This window comes from Nicotiana tabacum, chromosome 17 (assembly GCF_000715075.1).
Source record: "Nicotiana tabacum cultivar K326 chromosome 17, ASM71507v2, whole genome shotgun sequence".
Classification (NCBI taxonomy): Eukaryota; Viridiplantae; Streptophyta; class Magnoliopsida; order Solanales; family Solanaceae; genus Nicotiana; species Nicotiana tabacum.
Window position 1 is genome coordinate 142146082 of NC_134096.1, and position 24232 is coordinate 142170313.

The 24232-nt window shown below is 32.4% G+C and overlaps 2 protein-coding genes across 2 annotated transcripts; both read right to left on the reverse strand.

The window, feature by feature from the left end:
• Positions 1–667: 667 nt before the first annotated feature.
• LOC107812471 (protein WUSCHEL-like) lies at positions 668–2598 on the reverse strand. Its single transcript, XM_016637596.2, has 3 exons — positions 1977–2598; positions 1750–1847; positions 668–1226 (listed from the first exon to the last, which is right to left on the reverse strand). The coding sequence occupies exons 1-3, from the start codon at positions 2422–2424 to the stop codon at positions 843–845; spliced, it is 930 nt and encodes a 309-aa protein (XP_016493082.2). The 5' UTR covers positions 2425–2598; the 3' UTR covers positions 668–842.
• Positions 2599–16081: 13483 nt separating this feature from the next.
• Positions 16082–21344, reverse strand: LOC107823028 (RNA demethylase ALKBH9B-like). The gene is made up of 6 exons (XM_075235219.1): positions 21058–21344; positions 19911–20600; positions 17832–17917; positions 17244–17554; positions 17094–17165; positions 16082–16998 (listed from the first exon to the last, which is right to left on the reverse strand). The coding sequence occupies exons 1-6, from the start codon at positions 21233–21235 to the stop codon at positions 16713–16715; spliced, it is 1623 nt and encodes a 540-aa protein (XP_075091320.1). The 5' UTR covers positions 21236–21344; the 3' UTR covers positions 16082–16712.
• Positions 21345–24232: the final 2888 nt, after the last annotated feature.

Sequence of the window (24232 nt, forward strand, 5' to 3'; positions counted from 1 at the left end):
ATTCAATTGTTATCCATTTTTAGGGTAAATTATTGACTTGTTAAGCTGGTACAAGTGAAAAGAAATTGAGGAGAAAGAACTCAAAATCAACAATGCCCCAAAGATTAATGGTAAAAGGTATTCGGCAGTTCCGTAAAAAAAAAAAAAAAAAAAAAGAATAACCCCTCTCCCCCCACCCCCCCGTCCCCCAGTTTTGGTTACCTGGCTCGAGCCTTGACTGTGCGGTTCTCTGAAATCATTTTATGAATTTAACTTAACTTACAAAATACCCTGTGATATTTTTTACACGATTGTACTTTTTACACATTCTAGTAGGTTTAGTTTTTGAAGTTTTTACGTTATACTCAATATAGATAATTACCTGATTTTGTAAGTTACTGTTACCTAATGGTGCATTTTTTTTACAGTATAAGTGCACATAAAATAAATTACTCCATTAAATATTCATAATCAATTCACGGTCTCTATTAATGATTAGCCTTAGAATATGGGTACCATAATGGCTAGAAACCCATGGCATGCTGGTTCTATTTTGCCGTAGGCAACTCTAACGGCAGGGAGGTACAATACAGTACAATATATTTCCGTCGTACTGTCTTCTACTAACTAGGGTCTATAGTAACAAAAAGGAAAAAAGCTCATAAATATTGCAAGTTGGTGCAGCCGAGAACTTTGGAACCATCATATATTAACTTTTCCGATCCGTACTTTAATTAACATTACAAAGGAAGTAACTTAGACTAATATTTAACATTACCATGGTCCATAGGCACGCCAAATTAGTAGTACTACTAATTAACATAAGACTAAATTAAAGAAACAGATCCTATAACCTAAAACACTTAAGGGGAATTAGGAGATCTGCCAATGAAAGAGTTGAGACTGAGTTCAAGAGAAGCTCTGGCCGCAGCAGCCAAGTTATGATCATCTGAACGATACCATTCTGTGTAGAATCCGCCTGAAGATTCATGTTTGATGTTGCAGAAACTGGAAATGTTCTCTTCGTGCATGGGAAAAAGTGGGAGAGTTTCTAAAGCAGAGGCTCTTTGGTAATTTTCTTCTTCTTGTTGCAGTTCCTCATAATCGTCTAGGGTTTCATCAAAATGTTTAGTCTTTTCAAGAAAAGGGTATGCTTGATGAGAAGTGTAGGGATCAACTCCAACCCATGTAATGTTTTGATGACCCATTGATCCGTTGGAGTTACCACCTGGTGATATTGAACAGTCCTGTTTTTGAACCACTAACATTAATTAGAAATTCAATTTTTGTTAATTATTTAAGTTTTTTAAGTTAGTACATACTTAGTATTGTTAAATAAGGCATGTATAAGGAAATTTACATATGACAAGCTCAGAATTTTTTAACATCCAAGAAAATTGCACCTTTTCTTTTGTGTCCCAAAGAAAGTATTTTCTTACTGCTAACTTGAAATATGACCTCCATTTGTGTAGTTGGTTTAAGGGGAAAATAAAGAGGAAGTAGAGAAAAGGGTATTTATTTTTTTATAGAAGAAACTCACAAGTTCTGGGAAAATTGTTGTCTTGATTATGGGACTATGTCCTTTTTTTCTTCATTTCATGTGTACAAGCACGAAACTTGATGAAAAAAGAGTAAACATAAGCACAGAGACTATTTACCCCAATATTGGTGGATTGTCATGATATCTAGAAACTGGTCCAAGAGATTCTTTTTTGGGCTTAAGTAGTTTCCTTTTTAACTTATTAACAAAGGAATTTACGCCAAACTTACCCTAAAGCTCTTTTCCATAGCTAAAGTTCCATAACCATAGTTTCCATTCTGTCCAACTGCTAGTACACCATGAGAAGAAGCTGATGGACAGTGAATACCTGTATATGAAACAAGTCCTTAGAACCATTCATAATAAAGTTCAATTTTTTGTGAAATGTTAGTACCTAATAGTTAAAGAAGTTAACTTTTTACAAAAAAGAAAGGCAAAAAATTATCTTTTTCTTTACCTGTAGTGTTGTTATACTTGTGGTGAATGGGATCATCAGCAGATCTCCAAACACCTCTCATTTGCATGGGGATATTATTGTTGTTATCAGTGGCAGCAGCAGCAATAAGCCTCTTCTTTTGCCTTTCACGAGCTTTATGGTTCTGAAACCAATAAAACACATTCTTGCCTTCAATCTTACCGTACTGTCTTAACTTAGCAGAGATCCTCTGAATCTGTTCAGCAGTTGGAGACCTAACTCCATTGTTGTAGTAAAGGTCCTTCAAAATTCTTATCTGGTCAGTTGTGGGTGTCCACCTCGTACTACTTTGCCTGCACATGAAACTGCTGCTGTTGTTTTTGCTGCTATTACCACCAACACCATCTTCAATGTTGTTTGCCACCTGTCCAATTGATAAATGTTGTTGGTGAAGATAGTGCTGCTGGTTTTGTTGTTGAGCAGCTTCCATAGTGTATAGAGAGTAGTACTAAAACAAGAAGAGAACAAAGGGATATAGACAAAAAAAATAGATATAAAACTGAAGAATGTGGCTATAGGCTAGGTAGGTGAAGACTGAAGACTGAAGAGTGAGGAGTTACATGGAGAGAATGAGAGAATTATAAAGAAAGTTTTGGTTTGGTTTTGTGTGTGTGTGGGGGGGGGGGGGGGTAGGAGGGGCACACGGAAAGGAAATCAGAGGGATATCTGGGAGAGAAGGACTGAAATTGACAGAGCAAAGGGTTAAGAAAAAAGTATGGGACAAAAGAGGGGCTAGAAAAAGGTGGGATTCAGAGGAGTTTGCTTGGATGAAAAGGCAATGACAAGTTATGATTATTAAGTGGAGTGTGGAGATATGGGAAAGAAAAAAGTGTGCTTTATGAGAAGACAGAAGAGAAAGTATTAGAGCTTCTTTTCAATGAATGAATGAATGGATGTTGTTACAAAATGTTATTTACTAACTGGTATATGTTCTTGTGATTTTTAGACTTCATTTAGGGGGATTCTTCTTTATGTGGAGATATGGCCTCTTTGTCTCTGGTTTAATATGCCAGAAATTTAGGATATTCTTTGTACTCTAGTACTTACAAAAAGGTTACTAGGGTAAAGTTGTAAATGTGTATGTGATTGCTAGTAAAAGCTGAGGAGGAGTAATACAAATATTCCCATTTATAAATACAGAGAAAAGATTCAAAAGTTTACTAATTTGCAAATGATGTGTGGTCATTTGCATATAAATGCAGCTGCTATTGGGAGGCTATTATTAAAGCCACATTCTCAGAAGTAGCATTAATGTCAGAGTTTTCTGCTAGTTGAAGCACTTGCAAATATCCAACAGATCATTAGTGAACTTCTTTCGTTCTTCAGCAGTAGGAATAATATAGGATAGCATGCATCTCCCAGTTTTTAGTTTTTCCCTTCTTTTTTTTCTTTATTTGAGATCAAGCACTACCAAATGGATATAGGAAGATTATTATAGTGCACACCGCTAAGAAATAGAGTATCTTCAGGCAGATTTTAATGGGTCAAATTAAAAAATAGAAGAAAATTCCCTGTCCCTCACCCACCCATCAGTAGGTACGTAGCCAAAAGAAACGATTTACAGTAACTTATAGTTCTAGTATCTAGTAGTTTTGTGTATTATAATATGTTATAAGTAGTATGTTACTTGTCTCATTTTTTAAGATACTAATTCTTATTACCGTAAATTGTTATATATAATTAACACTAAACTTATAAACTGGTCTAACAAGCTTATAAGCACTTTTATATTTACGCGTTTGATAAGTACCAAAAGTATAAGTCAAAATCAGCTAAAAGTCAGTAAGTTAATTAGTCATCCATAATATGATTTGGCAACTTATAGACACTTTTGGTTTGACCAAAATTTTTACCATTTTTCCGTAATATCTTTCGTAATCGTAATATCTTTAGTAATCTCAAAAATACTCTTCCTAAAACATAACTCCCGGTTATCTCTCTATTTAATTTCTATTATTAGTCCTTTTTTTATGAAAAAATACTTGAAATTTATTTTTTGCTCAAAATTTCAATCATTTTAACAAAAAAGTGCGAATGTACCTTTTTACCAAACACACTAACTATTTATTATTAATTTCGGTATTTTTAACATTTAACTATTTACTTATAAATTTAGTTTGAACAAGTAAAAGTTACTTTCACTGCTCCGAACGAGCTCTTTATAATGTAAAAATAATTATTCACCGTCTCTGTATAAATGCTAACTCTAAACGAAATCCTATACAATAGTGTCTAAGCAAATTTGTTAACCGATCTTTGTGTATTTTTCTCTCATTTGAACAGTACCATCTAAGTATATCATCCTTAAAACATATAATTTGGATAATTATAAATAGGAAATGGAAACTACCAGCCAGAATCTTGAACTATTTAGGAAAAGAACAAGTAGTAACACAGAGAAGGAAGGTGAAAACAGAAAAGGGGTGAAAAGAGAATAGAATTAGGAGTGAAAGACAGAAAGACCGGACGCAGAAAGAGAACATTATATTGAAAGCCATGGCATATATCATCACGTCTGCAGTAATTCATAATCTTGTGCTACGGAACAGTAGAGCACGCTACCCAATATTAATTGCCAAAACATCTACTTCAAGCACGAGGGAAGCTACGTAGCTAGTGATATTACGAGTTACTCCGTAGTATGATCATTCAACTCATGAAAATTAGAGTCCGAAACCTAATTGCGTTATTTTTGGACTCAAGTGACCATAATACGAAAAAAATAAAAAATAATATCAACCAACCATTATATATATATATATATATATATATATATATATATATAGTGCGGTTTTTATCGCGCTATACTTTAACGGCACGTTTGTCCGTTAAGGTATAGCACGGTGAAATATCGCGCTATATTTGAACTTTGGGCCCACTAATCATTCTTCTGGTATTAACTGACACGCCAATAATTCAACAGGGTATAACGCGGTGAAATACCGCGCTATAAGTAAAAGTTGGGCCCACTGCCAATCTTCTGAACTTAATTGGAAGACCAATAATTAAACTCGGTATAGCACGCATATTTAAGGCGCTATACATCAATTTTTCATTTTCGGTATTATAGCAAGCTAACAATGTATCTAAGGCATTATCGCATAGTGGGTTGTTCGTTTCGGCTCCAAATCATCAAATCTTCAACTTTCAAAAAAAATAAAATCGAGGTATTCCGACTTATTTTTTGTTAAAACTCATGTATAAAAAATGCCTATTAGTTATTTTTTACTGTATTCTATGTTATTTCGTGATTGTTTTGCGATTTAACTAATTTGTTATTTTTTATCCGGATTATATTATTAGTGTGCTAAAAAAAATAGTAAATTAGAGAAATTGTTATTTTATGAATAATTAATATTTTTAGTTGTTATAAAAAATAGTAATTAGTTATTTTTTACTGTGGTATATGTATTTCGTGATTGTTTTGTGATTAAATCAATTTGTTATTTTTTATCCGGATTAGATTATTTATGTGCTAAAAGATTAGTAAAATAGATAAATTATTATTTTAGGAATAATTAATCTTATTTAGATGTTATTGTTGTACATATATTAATATGTGACTTTAATGTTGTTTAGTTCCCTGTAGTGTTATGTGACTCGTACACTCTTGGTCTAACGGGAGGTGGAGCATGCTCCCTCGTCAAATCAGGTTTAGCATTCTCGTCCTTATCATCATCATCCTCATCAGGGAAGGATGTGTCATCTCTAGACTCATCAACATTGTTGTCATAATCACTATTCTCTTCATGACTCTACGCATTTACCAGATCCCGATTAAATATGTCGTCTTCGGGCAATTGAGTAATGACATGACCTTCAAGTTGCTCGTTTTCACTGCACAACCAATAAAATAATGAGTTTCTCAAATTCATCCAAACTTTACATATACACTTTATCACTTCACTTACAAATCATAATATGTTGATATCCCATGATGTACATTATCCTATTGATGTTGACTCTCCGATGGACCACCATGATCCAACACACCAAAATTACGCATCCAACTGGCCGTTAGTTCATAACTTGTAAATTTCATATCTGGCCGGTACCCCCTGTGGAATATATGAGTGTTAATATAAATTCAATACATAAAAATAAACATTGTAACACAAAGGAAAATTGAAGTTTACCACTCGGCTTGTGGATTATGTCAACTATGGGAGAAATTATTTTCACGCTCCTCATTCGCCCGCGGAGATAAGTTTAGATCAGGCCAAACTCTTTCATCCGGAACCTGTTCGGCTAAAATTGCTCCAAAATAACCACCTAATGATTGAGGGATATCCCTACTTTGCGAAACCTCATTATTGCAAACGTTTTCAGCCTTGACGTACATTTCAAATATTTTTATCACAAGAACTTCCCGCTGTTCATCCGGAGTCCTCAAAAAATCTTTCAGAGTTTCATCGTCTTCGATGTTAAACTCAACATAGCAAGCAATCCCTTGCAGAGTAACATAATACGTATATCTTCCGGTTACTTTAATATTCACTGAACGTTTGCTCACACTCATTTTTTTACATAACAACGATACTAATGTATCGTACTCCATTGTAAGTGGCAACTTAACATGACACTGTGGAGAACAACTATAGTGTACTAAGTTATTCTCCACCACAACCTCACCCCTCCCCCATCCCCCCCAATCCCCTCCAATATAATGAAACTCTATTTTTTTGCTATTCGGACATTATGACAAAATGCAAGATAACTTAACGAACAAATATTTTGGAAGATTTGAAGGATCCTTAATAGATTTTTACAAAATTTCGAAACTCCTTAAATAAGGAAAAAACCAGTCCGGAGGTACAATTATTTGATGTATAGCGCCTTAAATATGTGTGCTATACCCCTATGAATTATTGGTGTGTCAGTTAAGTGCAAAAGAATTATTGGTGTACCTAACATTTATGTATAGCGCGGTATATATGCGCGCTATACCTATAGCGCGACTATTTACGACGCTATACTTTAACGGTTAAAACACCGTTAAAATATAGCGCGATATAAAACCGCATTATATATAGAATGATCACTTTTTTTTATATATATTTATGTCATTAATGTCCAAAAATACCACAATTAAGTTCTGGACTCCTAACATAAGCTCTCTATTTTCAGCTCTTTTTATGTGCCCATGCTATGATGTTGCTTTCTAACTGAACACATAAACAGGACTTGTGAAAATGTGACAGTGGAAAAAGTAGTATAAGCACTGAGCTAAAATTTGGGCAATCTCATATGCATTAACGTGAAAATATGGTACATAAAATTAAATGTCAGGGGTTTGGTAAGTTACGATACCTCAACTATTCTATCAAGTACTTACTAAAAGTATCAAGTAATTCTGTACATATACTAGATATTTCTACTCATTAAATGTATATATGTGATATTTTTCATTCTTATATTAATTTGTATTAATACCCGCGCGATGCGCGGATAAATATCAAATTATGATTTGAATTATATACAAATTACGTTAAAATTTAAATCTTCTAGATAAACTTTATATATAATTATTAGATATCAGTTAAGAAGAAGGACATGAAACTGTTTCTCATATTTCATACTGGATAACATGTTTTCTTTTTTTATATTTGTAGCAACCTAACCCCTTGAACTTAGTACTTGTATTTTTTTTTTCTGTGATCAATATTAAAGAATACTAAACATATCACGTTGTAATGTGCCTTGTTTGAATATATTGTCTTAACAAAATTCTTATTACCACTTTATGTTCCTCAAAGTCGAATAAATCTTATCCTTCTTTATTTTCACAAAAACAATCTCTATTTAATCTTTGCTTATAGTTGCTTCATTATTCATAACTTAATATTGTTATATTTTCATGTGATCTTTTATTAGCTTACAAACTGATTTAATATCTTGCTTATTACTCTTTTGATAACCATATATAAATATAAACTTTTATACCTTTACCTCTTACTCACAACTCTTTCGTCATTTAAATCTATCAATAATATTTTTGAGTATTATTTAATTATTTAATATGCTTATACTTAAATTAATTCAAAGTATAAATATTCACACTATCTCTATTTTTCTCTTTATATGTTTTACCCCTATTATGAAATTTTAATTAGTTTTTTATATTAATATTTTATTATACAATAAAAATATATAGTATCACATTTTATTTTAAGTTATAACTTTAAATTAGTCTAAAATATTAATACATAAGTTTTTTTAGTTATTATAATTTTAAATTTTGTTTTATTTTCTTATAATTATTTTTATATCACGTGCAGTTAAATTTCTTTCTCTTTTAGTTTTAGGATACAAATTTAACTTTTATTTTAGTTACTAAATTACCTACATGAGACATTTATTTTATATTCTTAAAATTTTAATTTGTTATCCAATTGTTGTTTTTATTTATCTAGTGTTTGGGCGTTTTTACCATAATTTTAATCTAATTTCAAGTTCAAATCATCTTTCTTCTATTTCTAATATTAAATATTTTTGAATTTTTAATTATTATTGTTACGTTACCTAATATATAGTATTTCATGTTTTCATGTGGCCTTCATTATTTTTCCTCTTTGTTTAATATATTTATATCCTTTAATATAATATACATCAATGTGTGATTTTTAAATCTTGAAATAAGTATTTATATTATTTTAAATTAATACTCTTAATTATTAAATTATTTAATACTATTATATATATATATATATATATATATATATATATATATATATATATATATATATATATATAGAGAGAGAGAGAGAGAGAGAGAGAGAGAGAGAGAGAGAGAGAGAGAGAGAGAGAGAGAGAGATAGATTAATTTGATGTAAATATTATGTGTATTAAAAGTTTCGTAGAGGAGGAAAATACTTAGGTGTTTATACAAAAAGAAATAAATCTCAAGGGTTTTTGTTTAAGTTTTGGTCTAAATGACTTGGTGCAGACAAAGGAGGAAAAGGCACGAGTTCAAAATAATTGGATGTTTTAAAAAGTTCAGTCACTTTCAGCGAATTGCTTTCTATCGCCGCATTTTATTAATCTTCCAAATCCTACCTTTTCCTATGCACCGATAGGCTGCAACTAGACTCCTACCTCAGGGAAACTTCTTTCTCCCAATTACTCAATTGGAGTCTAAATATAGCAAGTTCTTTTCTTTTTCTTTTTAGCCACTTAAGTTATATAGTAAGGGATATGATGAGATGAAAATAATTTATTAACTCTAATTAAGGTTTTGGATTCAAGCTTCTGATACGAAGAAATCATTAATCGAGAGCAATTCCTCTTTTACACTATGCGAATCATGATTAAACGGGTCTACTATTACAACAAAAGTTAAGCTATATCACTCTTTTATTTGGTTTTAATATATTATTTCATTTTTATAAGCTTTTAAAAAAAATTAAAAATTAAAATATTTACTTACTTAAATTTATATTAGCATATCAAAAAGGAATTCACATTAATACTATTATAGTGTAAAATAACTAAGAAAAAAACCGTTACTCTTTAAAATTATTATTTTGAAAAGCACTTCTATATAGATCACTTTTCAAAAGAAGCACATTTGAAAATAATTTAGCCAAATACGCTAAAATATCACTAAGAATTTTGTCATTGTCGGCCCTTTATTTGTAGGACATTCTTCTTAGTTTTCAATTTTTATTTTTATTTTTTATTTTATTTTTTTTGCATGTCCGAACATACTTGAAACCATTTCGCTTCCAGTACCATTTATATAACTTTTACTATTTTTCTAATTCAAACTCACTTAACATACCAAATTTAATTTTTGGGAGGGAATTCGGAGTTTTTTTTTGTTTTTTTTTTTATAAAAAGAATTTTTCCAAAATTATTTTTTTGAATTTTGCAAAGAAACATTAACCTTTCTGGAAGCTTTTTCTGGGGCGTAAATACGCTGATATTTCAAGATATGCATTGCGAATTATGAAACTTAGGGGGAAATTAAATTAAATTAGGTCTAATATATGGGGAAGGAATATATACTCACCTTGAAGTCATCGTGTTGCAGTCTCTCATTCCAATTTTCCTTCAATTCTGCTGATCACTGTTACCAGACTCTCACTCTTTATTGGGAGTTCAACATTTGAGATTGCGTTATATTTTTCTTTTTCTGATTTTGATACTGTGTCATCATTAGTCATTACATTACCTTTCCTTATCATGCATTTACTATATTATTTCTTTCTCTAAGCTGTCCCTCTTCGTTTTTGAAAAGAAAAGATAAGGAACTTATGCAATAAGGATCCATATAAGAAATTTATTTAGTATTTATATCTCTACATTAATAATATCTGTTAAAGTCTATTCATTATTTATGAAACGGAATGCTGTAAATATATGTACTAGTAATATCAGAAAACCTAAAAAGATAGAGTTACAGTTGAACAAAATAAAACTACATATTTGTATTATATTGAAATTAGAATCTTCTCTAATAACCCTAAAATTCATGATACTATAGTAAGAAATTTATATTGTAATATAACTCTCAATAATTTTGAATAAAGTCTTCTTTTAAAAGAAAATAGACCTTGTTTTTTTTGGTGTGTATATAAGTATATTATTAAATTTAATTCTCGAATTTGATGTTACAATCTTTGTGTATCTGGTCAGCCAACCTCTCCTAATATATACTTCCTTAGTTTCAAAAAAGAATGAATCTTTTATTATTTAAATAATCAAATAGGGCTTTGTTTGACGACCATGTGTTTTGTAAATAGTTTTTAAATATTTTAAATTGTTAATTATTGTGATATATAATAATTTTTATGTAGTTCCTAAATATGTAAATTTTATTTTAAAATTTTTATAGAATCTATATATGAATTCACACCGAAAATTAGTCAATTTGACCATTATACTCCGAAAAATTTCAAACAAATTGAAATGGAGGGAGTAATAAAGAGTGATGGCTACTCCTTTGGCCAGATTGTCTTTCAAAGTCTATCGGACATTGATTTGCTAGTAAAGCTCAAAATCAGTACTCTTTGATCTTCCGTTTTATATTATTTTCTAAACAAACCTAAGCCTCTTACCTCATCTCTAGCCTTCTACAATTCTTGACAAGTACATACATTCCCTTTTCTTGCGGGTAATCATAATATATCCTAGTATTATAGATAAATAAAATATATAATTTTGCCATAGCTAGCTTTCGCAATATCTCTAAAGATTTACCTAACATCATCTTCAGATCTCTCTACCTTTTTTTTCTACATATTATGCTACATGTCTCAATTTCTTTCTCGCTTTCTTTGTAATTAATACCTAGAAAGAGACTACCAAACCAAATGAAGTAAAAGCAACCCTAGCCACAATCCACAAACTTTATATTCACTATTTGAAATAGTTTTTTCTTTCAAATTTTGATGCGCGTGAAGGAAGTAAACTTACTAAGATTAGATATTTCTACGTATACTATGGGCATTGTGGTCCATTGGAGGAGAAAGTCTGAGATGGAAATGGTTGCTTTATTAATGTACTTTTTTCTTAAAGTTTTCACACATTTGTTGAGTTTTACTGTGGAGTGTTCTAGGTAGGTGACTATGAATTTATTGCACTCTAAATATTTTCAACTCAAAAACATGTATGTTTATATAGGACCCAGAAATGCAGTTTGGAGTTTGGACCACTGCCAAATATGATTCTTCTTTTAGTTCTAGACTAGATGAATTATCCATTTAACGTATGTTGTTTTAATGCTTTAAGTTGACTGAAAGTTCTTGTAACAGAGAACCACATGACATTTGTTCTTAGCTAGTACTGTATTTCTTTTACTATGCAACGAGTGACTCATCAAATTAAACTTAAGGATTATACACTATTAGAAAACCAAAATGTAACTGAAACGTAATTGTGGATTATACACTATTAGAAAACCAAAATGTAACTGACAAGGATTATACACTATTAGAAAACCAAAATGTAACTGACAAGTAATTGTCCATAATAAGTTGAACTAATTATCTGAAAAATAGACTCATCATACTTTTAGTATATAAGCTAAATCCTATCAAATTTGATGTATTGTGTTCGGTTAAATACAGGGGTGACAAACGGGCGGGACGGGTCAGATATGGGATGGGTCGAAAGCGGGTAATGAAAAAATGGATAAATTATCCGACCCGACCCAACATTTAATATGGATAAAATATGGGTTAACCGACGGATAATATGGGTAATCGTATTATCCATGACTTCTTGAATATAATCACTTTTGGGAGAATTCTTAATCTCTCAAACTTTAAAAAAAAAATAATTTGAGGCTTTACAAATGTAAAAGTTAAACTTATTAGTTATCCATTGGTTATCCGTTTTCTAAATAAATAATATGGTTCTTATCCATATTTGACCCGTTTTTAAAAAGTTCATTATCCAACCTATTTTTTAATGGATAATAATATGGGTGGTTAACTATTTTTTTAAAAACCATTTTGCCACCATTAATTAAATATATACCGATTCTTAGGTGATTGAAAGCACTCCGTCCGTTCTAAATAGTTTCGGCATAAATTTCTAGGTAACTAAGAAATGAAGCTTTGTTTTATCTAAATATAGGGTGATTCGAATACGAAGATAAGGTTAGCTTTTTGAAGAATTAGAATATTGTTTAGAATAAAATTAGGACATTAGGTCGTGAAATGCCTTTTGTTATTAGAAACAGAGTAAAACTTTTGAGAAAGTGAAGCAGTGAACACAATTGTGAAGGCTCCGAGATAAGAAGTAAGATAGTACTCCCCCTTCAAAAAAGATTAACACGATTTTCTTATTAAATTGTTTAAAAAGACTGACACATTTTAATATTTTTTAATAAAAATTATTTATAGTCACACCAATGCTATCTCGGGTTTTACACCAGAACTTTCAAAAGTTTTACAACACACAAATGCTATGGCTTATTTTACATCACATAACTCAAAAATCTTCCCTTCTTTATTAAAATTTGTGTCAAGTCAAACTAAAACAATTAATTTTTTTGAAACAGAGAGAGTAATAATTTGTTATATAGGGAGTATGTGATTTAATTAAAAGAAATTCCTTATTTGTGAAAATCATATTTTGCAAGGGAAAACAATGCATGAGGATTTCCGTTGAGACTTATAGTAATTCTGAAATACTACATGTATAATATTAAGGTTTCTGATGGTATGCATCAATTCTTTTACGTAGTGTCATAACTGAGTTGTGGTAAACAAGTTATACTAATTTTATTTACTCATAAGCGGGAAAATGCTAGACACGCACATATATGTGCGCGACGTCCACAATTAAGCGTATAAGAACATGCAAAGTTTGATTTATATTCCACTCTTTTCTTTAGAGTTTATTTTAAAAAAGAATGACATATTTTTTATATTTAAATTATTTTAGCATTAAACTTTTTATTTTACCCTTAGTAACATGCTCTTTTGATCATATAAATGTCATGGCATATTTAAGATCGCAAGTTCAAAGGGTAATTTTTGTGTGTGACAAGTTTTTTCTTTTTTTATTAAATTCCGTATCTAATAACATATCACCATATAAAATAAAACCAGTATATGAGGAAAAAGTCATCAATATTTTCACCAAACTATGTTCCGCTTTCGTTCTTAAAATTTAGAGGAATTTTCAAAAACCACTATTGTTTAGTGGCTATTAACTTTCTATAGCTATCATATACATAATTATTTTCTATAGCTACTATTCAGTTGTTACAGTAGTGTATTTGTTGTATTCGCGCTGCTGTATTCATGAATACAACAACAAAAAATGCCTAAAATCAGGGCAATCCAGTTGTACGCGCATTTATTCACATGTATTTGTGCCATGTACTCATGAATACAGTAACGACAATCACCTTAAAAATAGGGATATCCAGCTATCTAATAACGGAAATAATATCAATTAGCGTGATACACTCCTAATATAACTCAGCAAAATCAATTCTAACATGCCTCATTATCAACCCAATTAATTAGAATAATTTTTTAGTTGTATATAACTGTTGTATTTAACTTTTGTATTTAGTGTGTTTCAATATTTTTTTTTCTGTTGCATTCATTAGATTCAATATTTGTATTTACTTCATTCTCTATTTTATATTCAATGTATTTAAATTTATATGTATTAACAGTATTTAGTTATTCCTAATACATGTTATTACTGATGTATTCAATATATTTCATTGGTTGTATTCACTGTATTTCTATTTGTATTCGGTGTATTTTACTGTATTTTAAAATTAAATGTATTCACTGTTTATATTCTATTCTATTTTAATATTTGTATTCAGTGTATTTCAATATTTATATCTTGTATTCATGCATACTGTATGTACAGTATGCATGAATACATATGTATTCAGCTCATCAGCTGTATTAAAAAAATACAGATCTTCAAAATACATAAATATAGTAAAAAAAAAAGTATTTATATAAAAATACAATGTGTTTGAGTGAATTTGTATAGAATACAATGTATTTGTATTATTGTATGTGACTAAATAGCAAAGAAGAGAAGAAAGTTCGTCGGAGATGGCGTTTTCCGGCCAAGAAGAGAAGAAAGTTCGTCGGATCCGTACAATAAATTTATGATAAGAGTTCATCACATTGCTCCTTTCCGTTCGAAAAATTCACTCTTTTTTGTTTCCTCGCTGCCTTCTACTCTATTCTAATGTCTCGTCGGCCATCAATACTAGGGCGTGTATCTTGAGTTGCTCGAAGAGAGAGAGAAGAAAGAGAGAGAGAAAGAAGAAAAAAATCTGAGAGAGAATCGAATAGAGAGAGATTCTTCTTTTTCGTCGGCCATCAATACTAGGGCTTAAGTTGCTCTAAGAGAGAGAGAAAGAAGAAAAAATTTGAGAGAGAATCAAAGAGAGATTCTTCTTTCTCGTTGGCCATCAATACTAGGGCTTGAGTTGCTCGAAGAGAGGGAGAGAAGGAAGAGAGAGAAAGAAAGAAGAAAAAATCTGAGAGGGAATCTTGTGTTAATTGAAAGAAAGAGAGAGGAAAAATATAAATAGCGTATTTCATGCCTCAATGGTAGTATATACCATAAATGCCTATTTTTCTATAAAATATAAAAGGTAGCTATAGAAAATAATATTTTAAAATAATTTTAGTTTAAAATAATATTTTAAAAGGTATAATTTTAGTATACCTTTGATAGAGGACGTAAAATTTCCTAAAATTTACCCGCAAAACTAAGACAACATTTTAAACTCTTTTCAGCATTCTTAGGCCCAACGTACAAAATAATCTGGGCCAAGATCTTATTAGTAATGGGCCTTCTACTTTGATAATGTTGGGGAGCTCCCTCTCTTAGTACTTCCCTTTCTAACTCCATTTGCAATGTCACGCCTACTCTTTTCTTTTAAGTGCCCACTCTTTTCCTGTAAGCTGCCCTCTTTCCTTCTCTCTTGTATATAGTTTTTCAGTTTTTGCACATTATCACTACTACCACTACTAGTAGTAGTAGTATTTATAACGCAATGCTACTAAATTCTGATCAATTCACACTTGATTCATATTTAAGAGCTAATTAATTCTGAAGAATTTTGCACAATATTTTTTAAAACAAACATATCCTTTTAATTACTCATACATACGAGTAGTATTTGTGTAAATTACTCTATACCTCTAGATGACTAATTATAGCACTAATTAAGCGTGAATTTGAAAAGAAAGTAGTGATAAATGCTTCTTATTTTTCTAAAATGTCAAATATTTTGAAGCAAATTAATTTTGCCAAGACGATTAATATTTGAGAGCAGAGGAATTATCTTCTAAATTCATTTGCTTATCATTTCTACATTGAACACGTTGAAACATCGTAGCTTCATGCAAGCTTAATTAAGAGAGACTTGTTTTCGAGGCATCACGCAACTAAATGCTAATATTTTCAATTTTGAACCAATTAAGATAGTATACTTGGTATGTGACCAAATGATGAAAAGGTATAGTCGTAGAGCAAGTTAAGAGTTCGGATCCTCCGCTCATGTTCCTATTTATTAGCCTTCTTTCTGCTTCGTACAGTAAATATTCCATAAAAGATTTTGAGCCAACAAGTAGAAAAGCAAAGACTGTCAGACAAAATAACTTAGCTCTCAATGTTTAAGCTCAACCGATTAACGATACAAGCACTAGGAGAAAACATTACAGTAGGAAGCAAAGCACCAAAGCTTATGCGCAAATAACTGTAACCTACGACATATGAATTGAATACCATGTGATTAGAGATGGGTGGTAACACGGATGGACTTATTCGTTACAAGGCGCACTATTCAAGTAGAGTGAGTCAAATCTTCAGCAGGGTTTATCCAAGCTGCCAAATAATTATTTGCATAGCTGCCTCATGAGTCATGAACATGATGTACATACGAGCCATTACCACCGCAAACTGGAACAGTACACATACCTCAGAATTCAGATATATCATCCACCCATCTCTAGATCACATGACCACCACTCTTCCCCACTCTCAGCTTGATTGTTCCTCATTCACATTCATACCTGGTTTCCGGCAATTATTCTAGTACAAGAGCAGGATTAAACCTATTTTAGAAGATATACACCCAAAGGAGTAGCAAGCAGCAATCACCCACAATTTTAATACTTCAACGCCTCGAGGTGAAGATAAGAAGAGACCTCCACCAACGGCACCATAAATTTTAGCAGATGAGGATGGATCAAAATAAACAAGTAGAATGTGCCTTCAATTTTCTGTATTCACCCTAAACCTCTGCCTGTTTGCAGGTCCTTGTCGATATCGACCTGTGTAACGGGGCTCTGAATGCCTTCTTATTGGCATCTTTACACTTTCCATGCTCTCTTCCCGTAATGCTGACTGTTTTCTTGCAGAATACCTTGGTTTTGAGGATTTTGATTTCTTCTGTACGTCTGCTTCATATGACAAGGGCTGCAGCCCTTGTAAATCTTGCTCAGGAACATATCCAACTGGCCTTCTAGATTCGTCCATTCTTCTAAATGTGATTGAAATCCTATATGAAGTACCGGTTAACAAGATGTTAGCATATTATGCAAGGACACAGAAGATTTAACTATGATTCCAGAGATCTGAACATTCAGTGCGTACCTTTTAGTAGGCACAGCTGGCACACAGTGTTTAGCTACATCAGCTCCATTTCCTTTCAAGACCAGTACAGATCTGGAGTAATATAATGTCAGTTATGATCAATCTTACTAAATTCAGTAGTTATGAGAAGAACAACACTCTCTCACTTACCCCACTGGCAACGGTATTGCAATTGCACCAGCAAACTCACCGGGACCAACTATTTTCAAGTTGGAACCGAACACAATATTGCACTCGCTAAGGAATGAAACGGTACAAAATGGACGCACGAAATCGTGATTGTCAATATGCGGTGGTATGCAATCCCCCTCTTCATAAATGTTGATAATACAGCTGTCTGGAACACAAGTTGGAGGCATCACATGCCACCTTACAAGCCTTCTAATCATGACCTTCAAAAGATCAGGCAATGGATCAACAGTTTCACTTTTGAGGATCCCTGGGGGATTCCCACTCTTGTCCTGCCATAAAGAAAATTGAGTCATTATGCTATGCATACATTCCACTTCCTTTCAGTGATTAACCCATATGCTACAATCCTATCAAAGAAGAAAGCTGTCAATTAGGGGAAAAGAAATCTTTACTAGATTGTCTCCAAATAGCCAATAATTTAAGGCACTCCATTTACTATTTTGAGCCTCTGTTGGGGGAATGGGGGAGGGGGAGGGGGAGGGGGAGGGGGAAGAGGGCATAGCGTGCGGAGAGGGAGGGATTAAGATAAGATTGTAGAAGACTTACTGGTGCATAGTTGTAACAACAACCAAATTGGATTGTCACACGTCCTTTGCCCCTCATCCACTTTGCTGGTGCAGTATAAGTCCTCTCTACACAATCAACATAGGCATGTAAGAGCCAGGAGATAACTAAAAATGACTGAAAGAACTTAATTACAAACAAATTTAAATGGAAATTTAAGGAGGAAGCTCAAGAAAAAAAAGCATCATCCTCTTCACACTCTTCACAAGTATAAAGGAAAAAAATACCAGATCAAACTAATTGATGAAGTGAGTCACGAGAAAGACAATTGGACATTGAACTATGGTAGAATTACTGAATTAGAATGAGGATTTAAAAAGAAAGATCAGAGAACTACTTTAGGAAAACCTTGAAAAAGGGGAGGTGCACATCATTCTTACAGAAAAGCACAAGTTAGTCAAACAGAGTAAAATGCGCACCTTGTACAACTACTAACACATTTTCTAATTGAAAAGTCATAGTCATGTCTCAACCTTTACTTTGAAACTTCTTTCCTAAACCATACTCACAAAATTCTATGATACCTTGTTAACAAGGGAGAAATTTCTAAGCTGAATCAAGAACAATTTGGTTGTAAAACTCTAGATGTATTGGAGATTACCAAACGTAGAAGCAGGCTCTTTTTTTATGAGTATAGGCTCATTAAACAAGGAAAATCTCCTAATTACTGGATTTCTGATTTTGGCACACCATTAAACATAATCTATTAGAAATTCTATGCAATTAATCTAGGTATGTATAATGATTCTACACACATCTGACAGTAACACAACCCATTTTTTTAATTTATTTCAATTCCAAAAAAAATAAAAAATGAAAGAGATTTTCTCATGCAGCATAATACCATCTTATAAAGATATCACTATCTATTTTCCTGTTGACAGTTAATCTGATACATTGAACTTTAAGCAGTTCTTTTTCTCAGTCCCTCTCTTTTTTCTTTCTTCTTTCATCTCTTTAATGTCTGGTAATTAACATAGAAGAGTCTGTGCTCTCACTAAGAAAAAACTAAAAGAGGATAAACATTAGTAAGACAAGATTCCCCATTTCAACACTTGGAAGTCTGGAAAGCCCAAACCAGCTTAGCTTTAACATACAATGATGAAATGATTCACGTACTGTAACTCTCAATAACAGACAAAAGGAGAAATAAGGTATCTTTGAAAGATACGCAACGTCCACTAACACTGAATCTGAGATCCTCCCAAATAGGGAGTAGATAAGTTCTCTTGTGTAGGAGTCTTATAGTAAAAGATACTGATAGGTAGAAAAGGTGCAAGCTGATGCAATAGCTTCATCCTCTCTCAAGCAAGCCGAATTTTTTTTTCTTACTTTTCCTATAGTTAAACTAATGCAATAACTCCATGTCAATCACCCTATTTTGAAGACATTAGCATCTAAATAGCATAGGACCCAAACTGAATTGGATGACCATATGTCAAAATGAAGATAAAGAAATGAACAACAATAGTAACATCGAAAACGTCCTTCCAGATCTAAATTGTTAGAAACAAATATGCATTTGACAAAGAACCTTGGTATCTATGCTAGAAATACAGATTATTTAGCCCTCTGATTAATCAAATGGAAAAAAGAAAGAAGGGAATTCGCTAGCTAATACCAACATCGAACACTCTATTAATTGTCTAATGTTAAAACAAGTCTAACAACAACAAAGTGGAAAAATATGAGTGTTCTGGTTCACAGAAACACCTGCTCAAATACATTTGAAGATCAAACATTAACACAGCTAGACGACATCAATCAAGCAACTATGCCTGTCTTAAACTAGTTGGCCCCACAAGGGATGCCAATCCTTGTATCACTGCTGTCCGAGCACACATAACTCCGGACTTCTTATGTGATCCAGCGGATAAGTGCTGGTATCATCGCATCCCTCACATAATAAGATTATTGTATGTTGGCCGCCTAGCTATTGCTCCCTACTCCTTAATCGCGGCTTGGACTGACTATGCTTTGCAAAGATCAATATGACAACAACATTCATTTGAAAATAGGAAAAAAAATGATTAAGAGAGTTGTATAAAGGACAAAGCATACCTTTCAATTCCCCATTCTTCCCCATCTGATCAAGCTTCTCCACATATTTAACTATTCTAATTTGCTCAGCTGCGCTAAAGACACCCTTATGTAGCTCCAATCCATCAAGTATGTTCACGATTTTCCCATTCACCCTCTCCAAACAAATGAAATCCTTTTTCCTCTTCACATTACAGAATCTAATGTACTCTCGTTGCTCCCTTGACAATTCTGTTTTTGGCTTACTCTCCGGAGTAGTAATTTCCTCTTCAGACACACCATTCACCTGACTACTCAAGGCAATTGACTCACTCACTTCCTCAGCTTGAAGCTCATCCTCCTGAGCCATATCTGCCCACGACATCTTCATTTTCGGGGTAGTCACAGGTAAGGATGAGCTGAATGCTTCACTTGTAGATGCCTCTCCAACAGGCCGAGAAAGGGAATCTGCGCCATCTATACAACTGTCAGATGAATGCCTGTCCCCGGAAGGCTCCTCAAATGGCTCCCCCCCACTAGTCCCGTCTTTCCAACTCCCCAATGAGTTTGTATCTGCATTATCATTCAAGTCACCACAATCATTCCAACTTCCAAGTGAATTGTTGTCACAATTCTCTTGACTCCCATTGCATCCATCCGAGTCACATCGTTCCGGAGTCAAAACACTGATATTCTTTGGTTGCTTCAAGCATTCTGCATCACCACCAACTTCTGCAATCATACCAACAAAATCTCTGATCAGAAAAACTCACTAAATCAACAACTTTCACACTTCATCATTAAAGTATATCCCAAAACATAAGCAAGACAAAGCAGAATTCAATTTTGTTTGGCCCATCGTTATCTACCAAAGAAACTTTAACTTTGCATATGTTATCTACAACAATCTTCATAACTAAGTAATTACCACCCCCCCCCCCCACCACCCCAAGAAAAAAAAACAACTTTCGTAAAAAATTTAACCAAAAGTCAAATAAATAAACAAACTTGAATTAAGACGCTATCTCTAGAGAAAAAAAACTCATCCAAGCACAAAAAAGCAGGGAACTTAATGCAAATTGTGAGAATTAGTACATGAGCTACAGAGTTTATATCAATTGATTACACATGCATTAACACATATTAATGTAAAGAATACAAAAAATAGAGAAAGAGAAAGAGAAAGTACTAAAATTGAGGGATCGGATGCGATCGGAGAGGGTGTTGGTGCAGGAGTGGCAGAGGTCACGGGAGAGAAAGGGCAGCCAATTGGACAGAAACTCTGATGCGATTCGGAGCTCTTCGGGATTGTAATTAAGGAGGAATGGATCGGCCTTCTGAGTTCGCTGCTGGTCGGACTCGGACATGGCTGACGAGTCAACTCAGTGAATTGAAAGAATGTGCGAATTGTTTTGTTCAGTATAGATGCGGATTGTGGAATGGAGGAATTTGTGTGTGAAGCGCTGCAGCCTTTGAGAAGAAGAATAAGGTTTGTTGTTATTCTGTCGAATTAGCAGGGGTGTATTTGTCAATACATAGTGACAAAGATTAGGCGCGGTTACAGTATTAAATTTTTTGACAATACGAGCAGGCACCTTAAAAGAGGAAATTCTAAAAAGTGAGAAGAAAAGGGTAATTTTGAGTTTTACTGACTGCACGTGTGAAGAATTTTGAATGCTCACCAGCACTCCAAATATGACAAAAAAAATAGTTTTCGAAAAATATTTTCTAAAATATATATTTGGAAATGATTTCTATAGAAGTTTTTAAGTGATTGGACGAAGAATAAAAAATATTTTCAAGAGAAGTATCTATTACAGATTGATATCTTAGCAAATCGAATAGTATTTTAATGAAATTTTACAATATTAAAAGTTAACAGTAACATCTAAGTGCTGGTTGAAGTTGTGACGTTAAATTGTGAAGGAAAATAATTTAGACCTAAAAAGTAAGGAAAATTATTTTCTTTAATTTGGTGAAAAATATATCCCTTGAAGACATTTATGGCAATCCAAACAAAATAACATTCTTTTTCCAGAAATATCTTTCATCCTACTAGACATACTGTTAACATGATTTTATTTAGTTATCATTTTTTAAAATATTTAATTTCAAGCAGCATATAAAATTGGAAGTATGTGATGACTAACACTGTGATCGGCATAAAATTCTAGGGGAAACAACTATCTAAGCAAATTTTTTTCCTCAAAATTTTGAAAACGATAAAGGGCCAAATATATACTTCTACTATAAGAAAAAGTTTAAATATATTCTTCGTTATATTGGATCTAAATATACCTCTCTCGTAATACTATTGGTTCAAATATACACCTCTTATGTTAAGTTTGTCCAAGGTGGACATCCAATCCTACGTGGCACTGATATTTGATGAGGTGGATGCTATATGACATGTCATCTCAGCGTCCCGAATCCATATATAAAAGATTAAAATTTAAAATACAATATTTTTCATGGTAACGGTAATGGTGGCAATAGTGGTGGAGGGGAAAAAATTTTTAGTGGTTGAAACAAATAGAAGGAAGGGGTATAATGGGTTAGAGGCTCTAAGATGGCAAGTCGCGTGACATCCGCCTCATCAAATGTCAGTGCCACGTAAGATTGGATGTCTATTTTGGACAAACTTAACGAAAAAGGGTAAATTTGAACCAATAGTATAACGACAAGGATATATTTGGACTCAAAATATAAGAAGTTGTATATTTAAATATTTTCTGATAGTATATTTGACCCTTTTGCGTTGAATATCTTCGGTTAATAATAGAAAACAAAAAGGCAGGAAGGGGTGTGACGAAGTTTTATTAGTTATTGAACTCTATAAAAAATACAGAAAAGGACCAAATATGCCCTTGTACTATACGAAATTGAGCACATTTGCCATTCGTTAATACTTTAGCTCAAATATGCCCTTACCGTCACATAGTTGGTCCATATATGCCCTTAGAGTTACATAGTTGGCCCATATATGCCCTTTTCGAAACGGAATCCACCCAAACTAATTAGTTCTATCGTTAATTGTATTAAAGTGTATTACAACCACTATTTTCTTTTTATTAGTACTTTTTTTCTTTACCTATCTCATTTCTTTCTTCTTTTTTCTTTTCTTCTTTTTTTCCCCTTTTTCTTTCTCCCTTATCCGATTTCCTCCATTACTGATGTCTTCTCCATTTTCGTCACTAATTTCACTTGACAAAACTTATGAATTCCAATCATTAAGAAAATTCTCGCATAAGAATATTTTAATAGATCATATGTTTGTCAATTTTTAAATTTTTACTGAACATATATTTAGTTCTAAAAAATTTAACAAAGTAAGATTGAAATAATATTTATGTAACAAAAATCCGAAAAATCCAACAAAACCGAACAATCCAAACCGATATAATTGGTTTGGTTTGGTTTTGATAAAAACCGAACCAACCCGTTCCATGTACACCCCTAATTTACATAGTTAATAAAAAAATAAAAAATGTCCAGCTGAAAAAAGATGAAAAAAGACTAACAACTCAAATTTATAACACTACAACTTGAACTCTAGGCTTTTAATCATTAAATTATCTTTCTGGAAACAATTTAAATATTTTGGTCTTTTGAGTATTGTTAAAGGTTGAGATATTTTTATTATTTTAAAGTTTAAACCATAATTTTTGGAACAATTTAATTTCGTTTATTTAGAGGGCTAGTGAAATTGGAACTTGATTACCTTATGGGAGAATTTTCTTAGTAATTGGAATTCATGAGTTTTGTCAAGTGAAATTGGTGACAAAAATGGAGAAGACATCAGTAATAGAGGAAACAGATAAGGGAGAAAGAAAAAGGGAAAAAAAAGAGAAGAAAGAAAAGAGAAAGGTGAAGAAAAAGTAATTATAAAAAGGAAATAGTGTTTGTAATTCACTTTAATACAATTAACGAAATAGCTAATTAGTTTGAGTGAATTCCGTTTCGAAAAGGACATATATGAGCCAACTGTGTAACTCTAAGGGCATATATGGACTAATTATGTAACAATTATATTTGAGCTAAAGTATTAACGAAGGTCAAATATGCTCAATTTATTTAAACCCTTGTCCTAAAAAATATCAACAGTTTAGTCAAAGTTCCATTATCATATAGGAGTATCATTCTAGAATTTTAGAATTAAAAAAGAAAAAGAGAAAAAGGCTCCTTAGTTGGGATAAAAGGATAAGGTAATCAAAAACCAATGTGCGTCTCCTGGCCTCATACTTTGAGTTCCCTGGTAAAGGCAATGAAAATGAACACCAACATGCTCTCTACCTACCCAAAACACTTCACTACAATCCCAATACCAATTTCTTCCAAATCTCAACATGGCCATGTTCAATCCT

What these genes read in the sequence shown, in the direction of transcription:
- LOC107823028 (XM_075235219.1), bottom strand. Translation starts at nt 21,235, where the DNA reads ATGTCCGAGTCCGACCAGCAGCGAACTCAGAAGGCCGATCCATTCCTC. An exon ending in CATCCGATCCCTCAATTTTA is followed by an intron (nt 20,601 to 21,057) that starts GTACTTTCTCTT and finishes GTATGATTGCAG; the next exon opens with AAGTTGGTGGTGATGCAGAA. An exon ending in CCAGCTGTGCCTACTAAAAG is followed by an intron (nt 16,999 to 17,093) that starts GTACGCACTGAA and finishes TACTTCATATAG; the next exon opens with GATTTCAATCACATTTAGAA.
- LOC107812471 (XM_016637596.2), bottom strand. Translation starts at nt 2,424, where the DNA reads ATGGAAGCTGCTCAACAACAAAACCAGCAGCACTATCTTCACCAACAA. An exon ending in CAAGTATAACAACACTACAG is followed by an intron (nt 1,848 to 1,976) that starts GTAAAGAAAAAG and finishes TTTCATATACAG; the next exon opens with GTATTCACTGTCCATCAGCT. An exon ending in CTATGGAAAAGAGCTTTAGG is followed by an intron (nt 1,227 to 1,749) that starts GTAAGTTTGGCG and finishes GTTCAAAAACAG; the next exon opens with GACTGTTCAATATCACCAGG.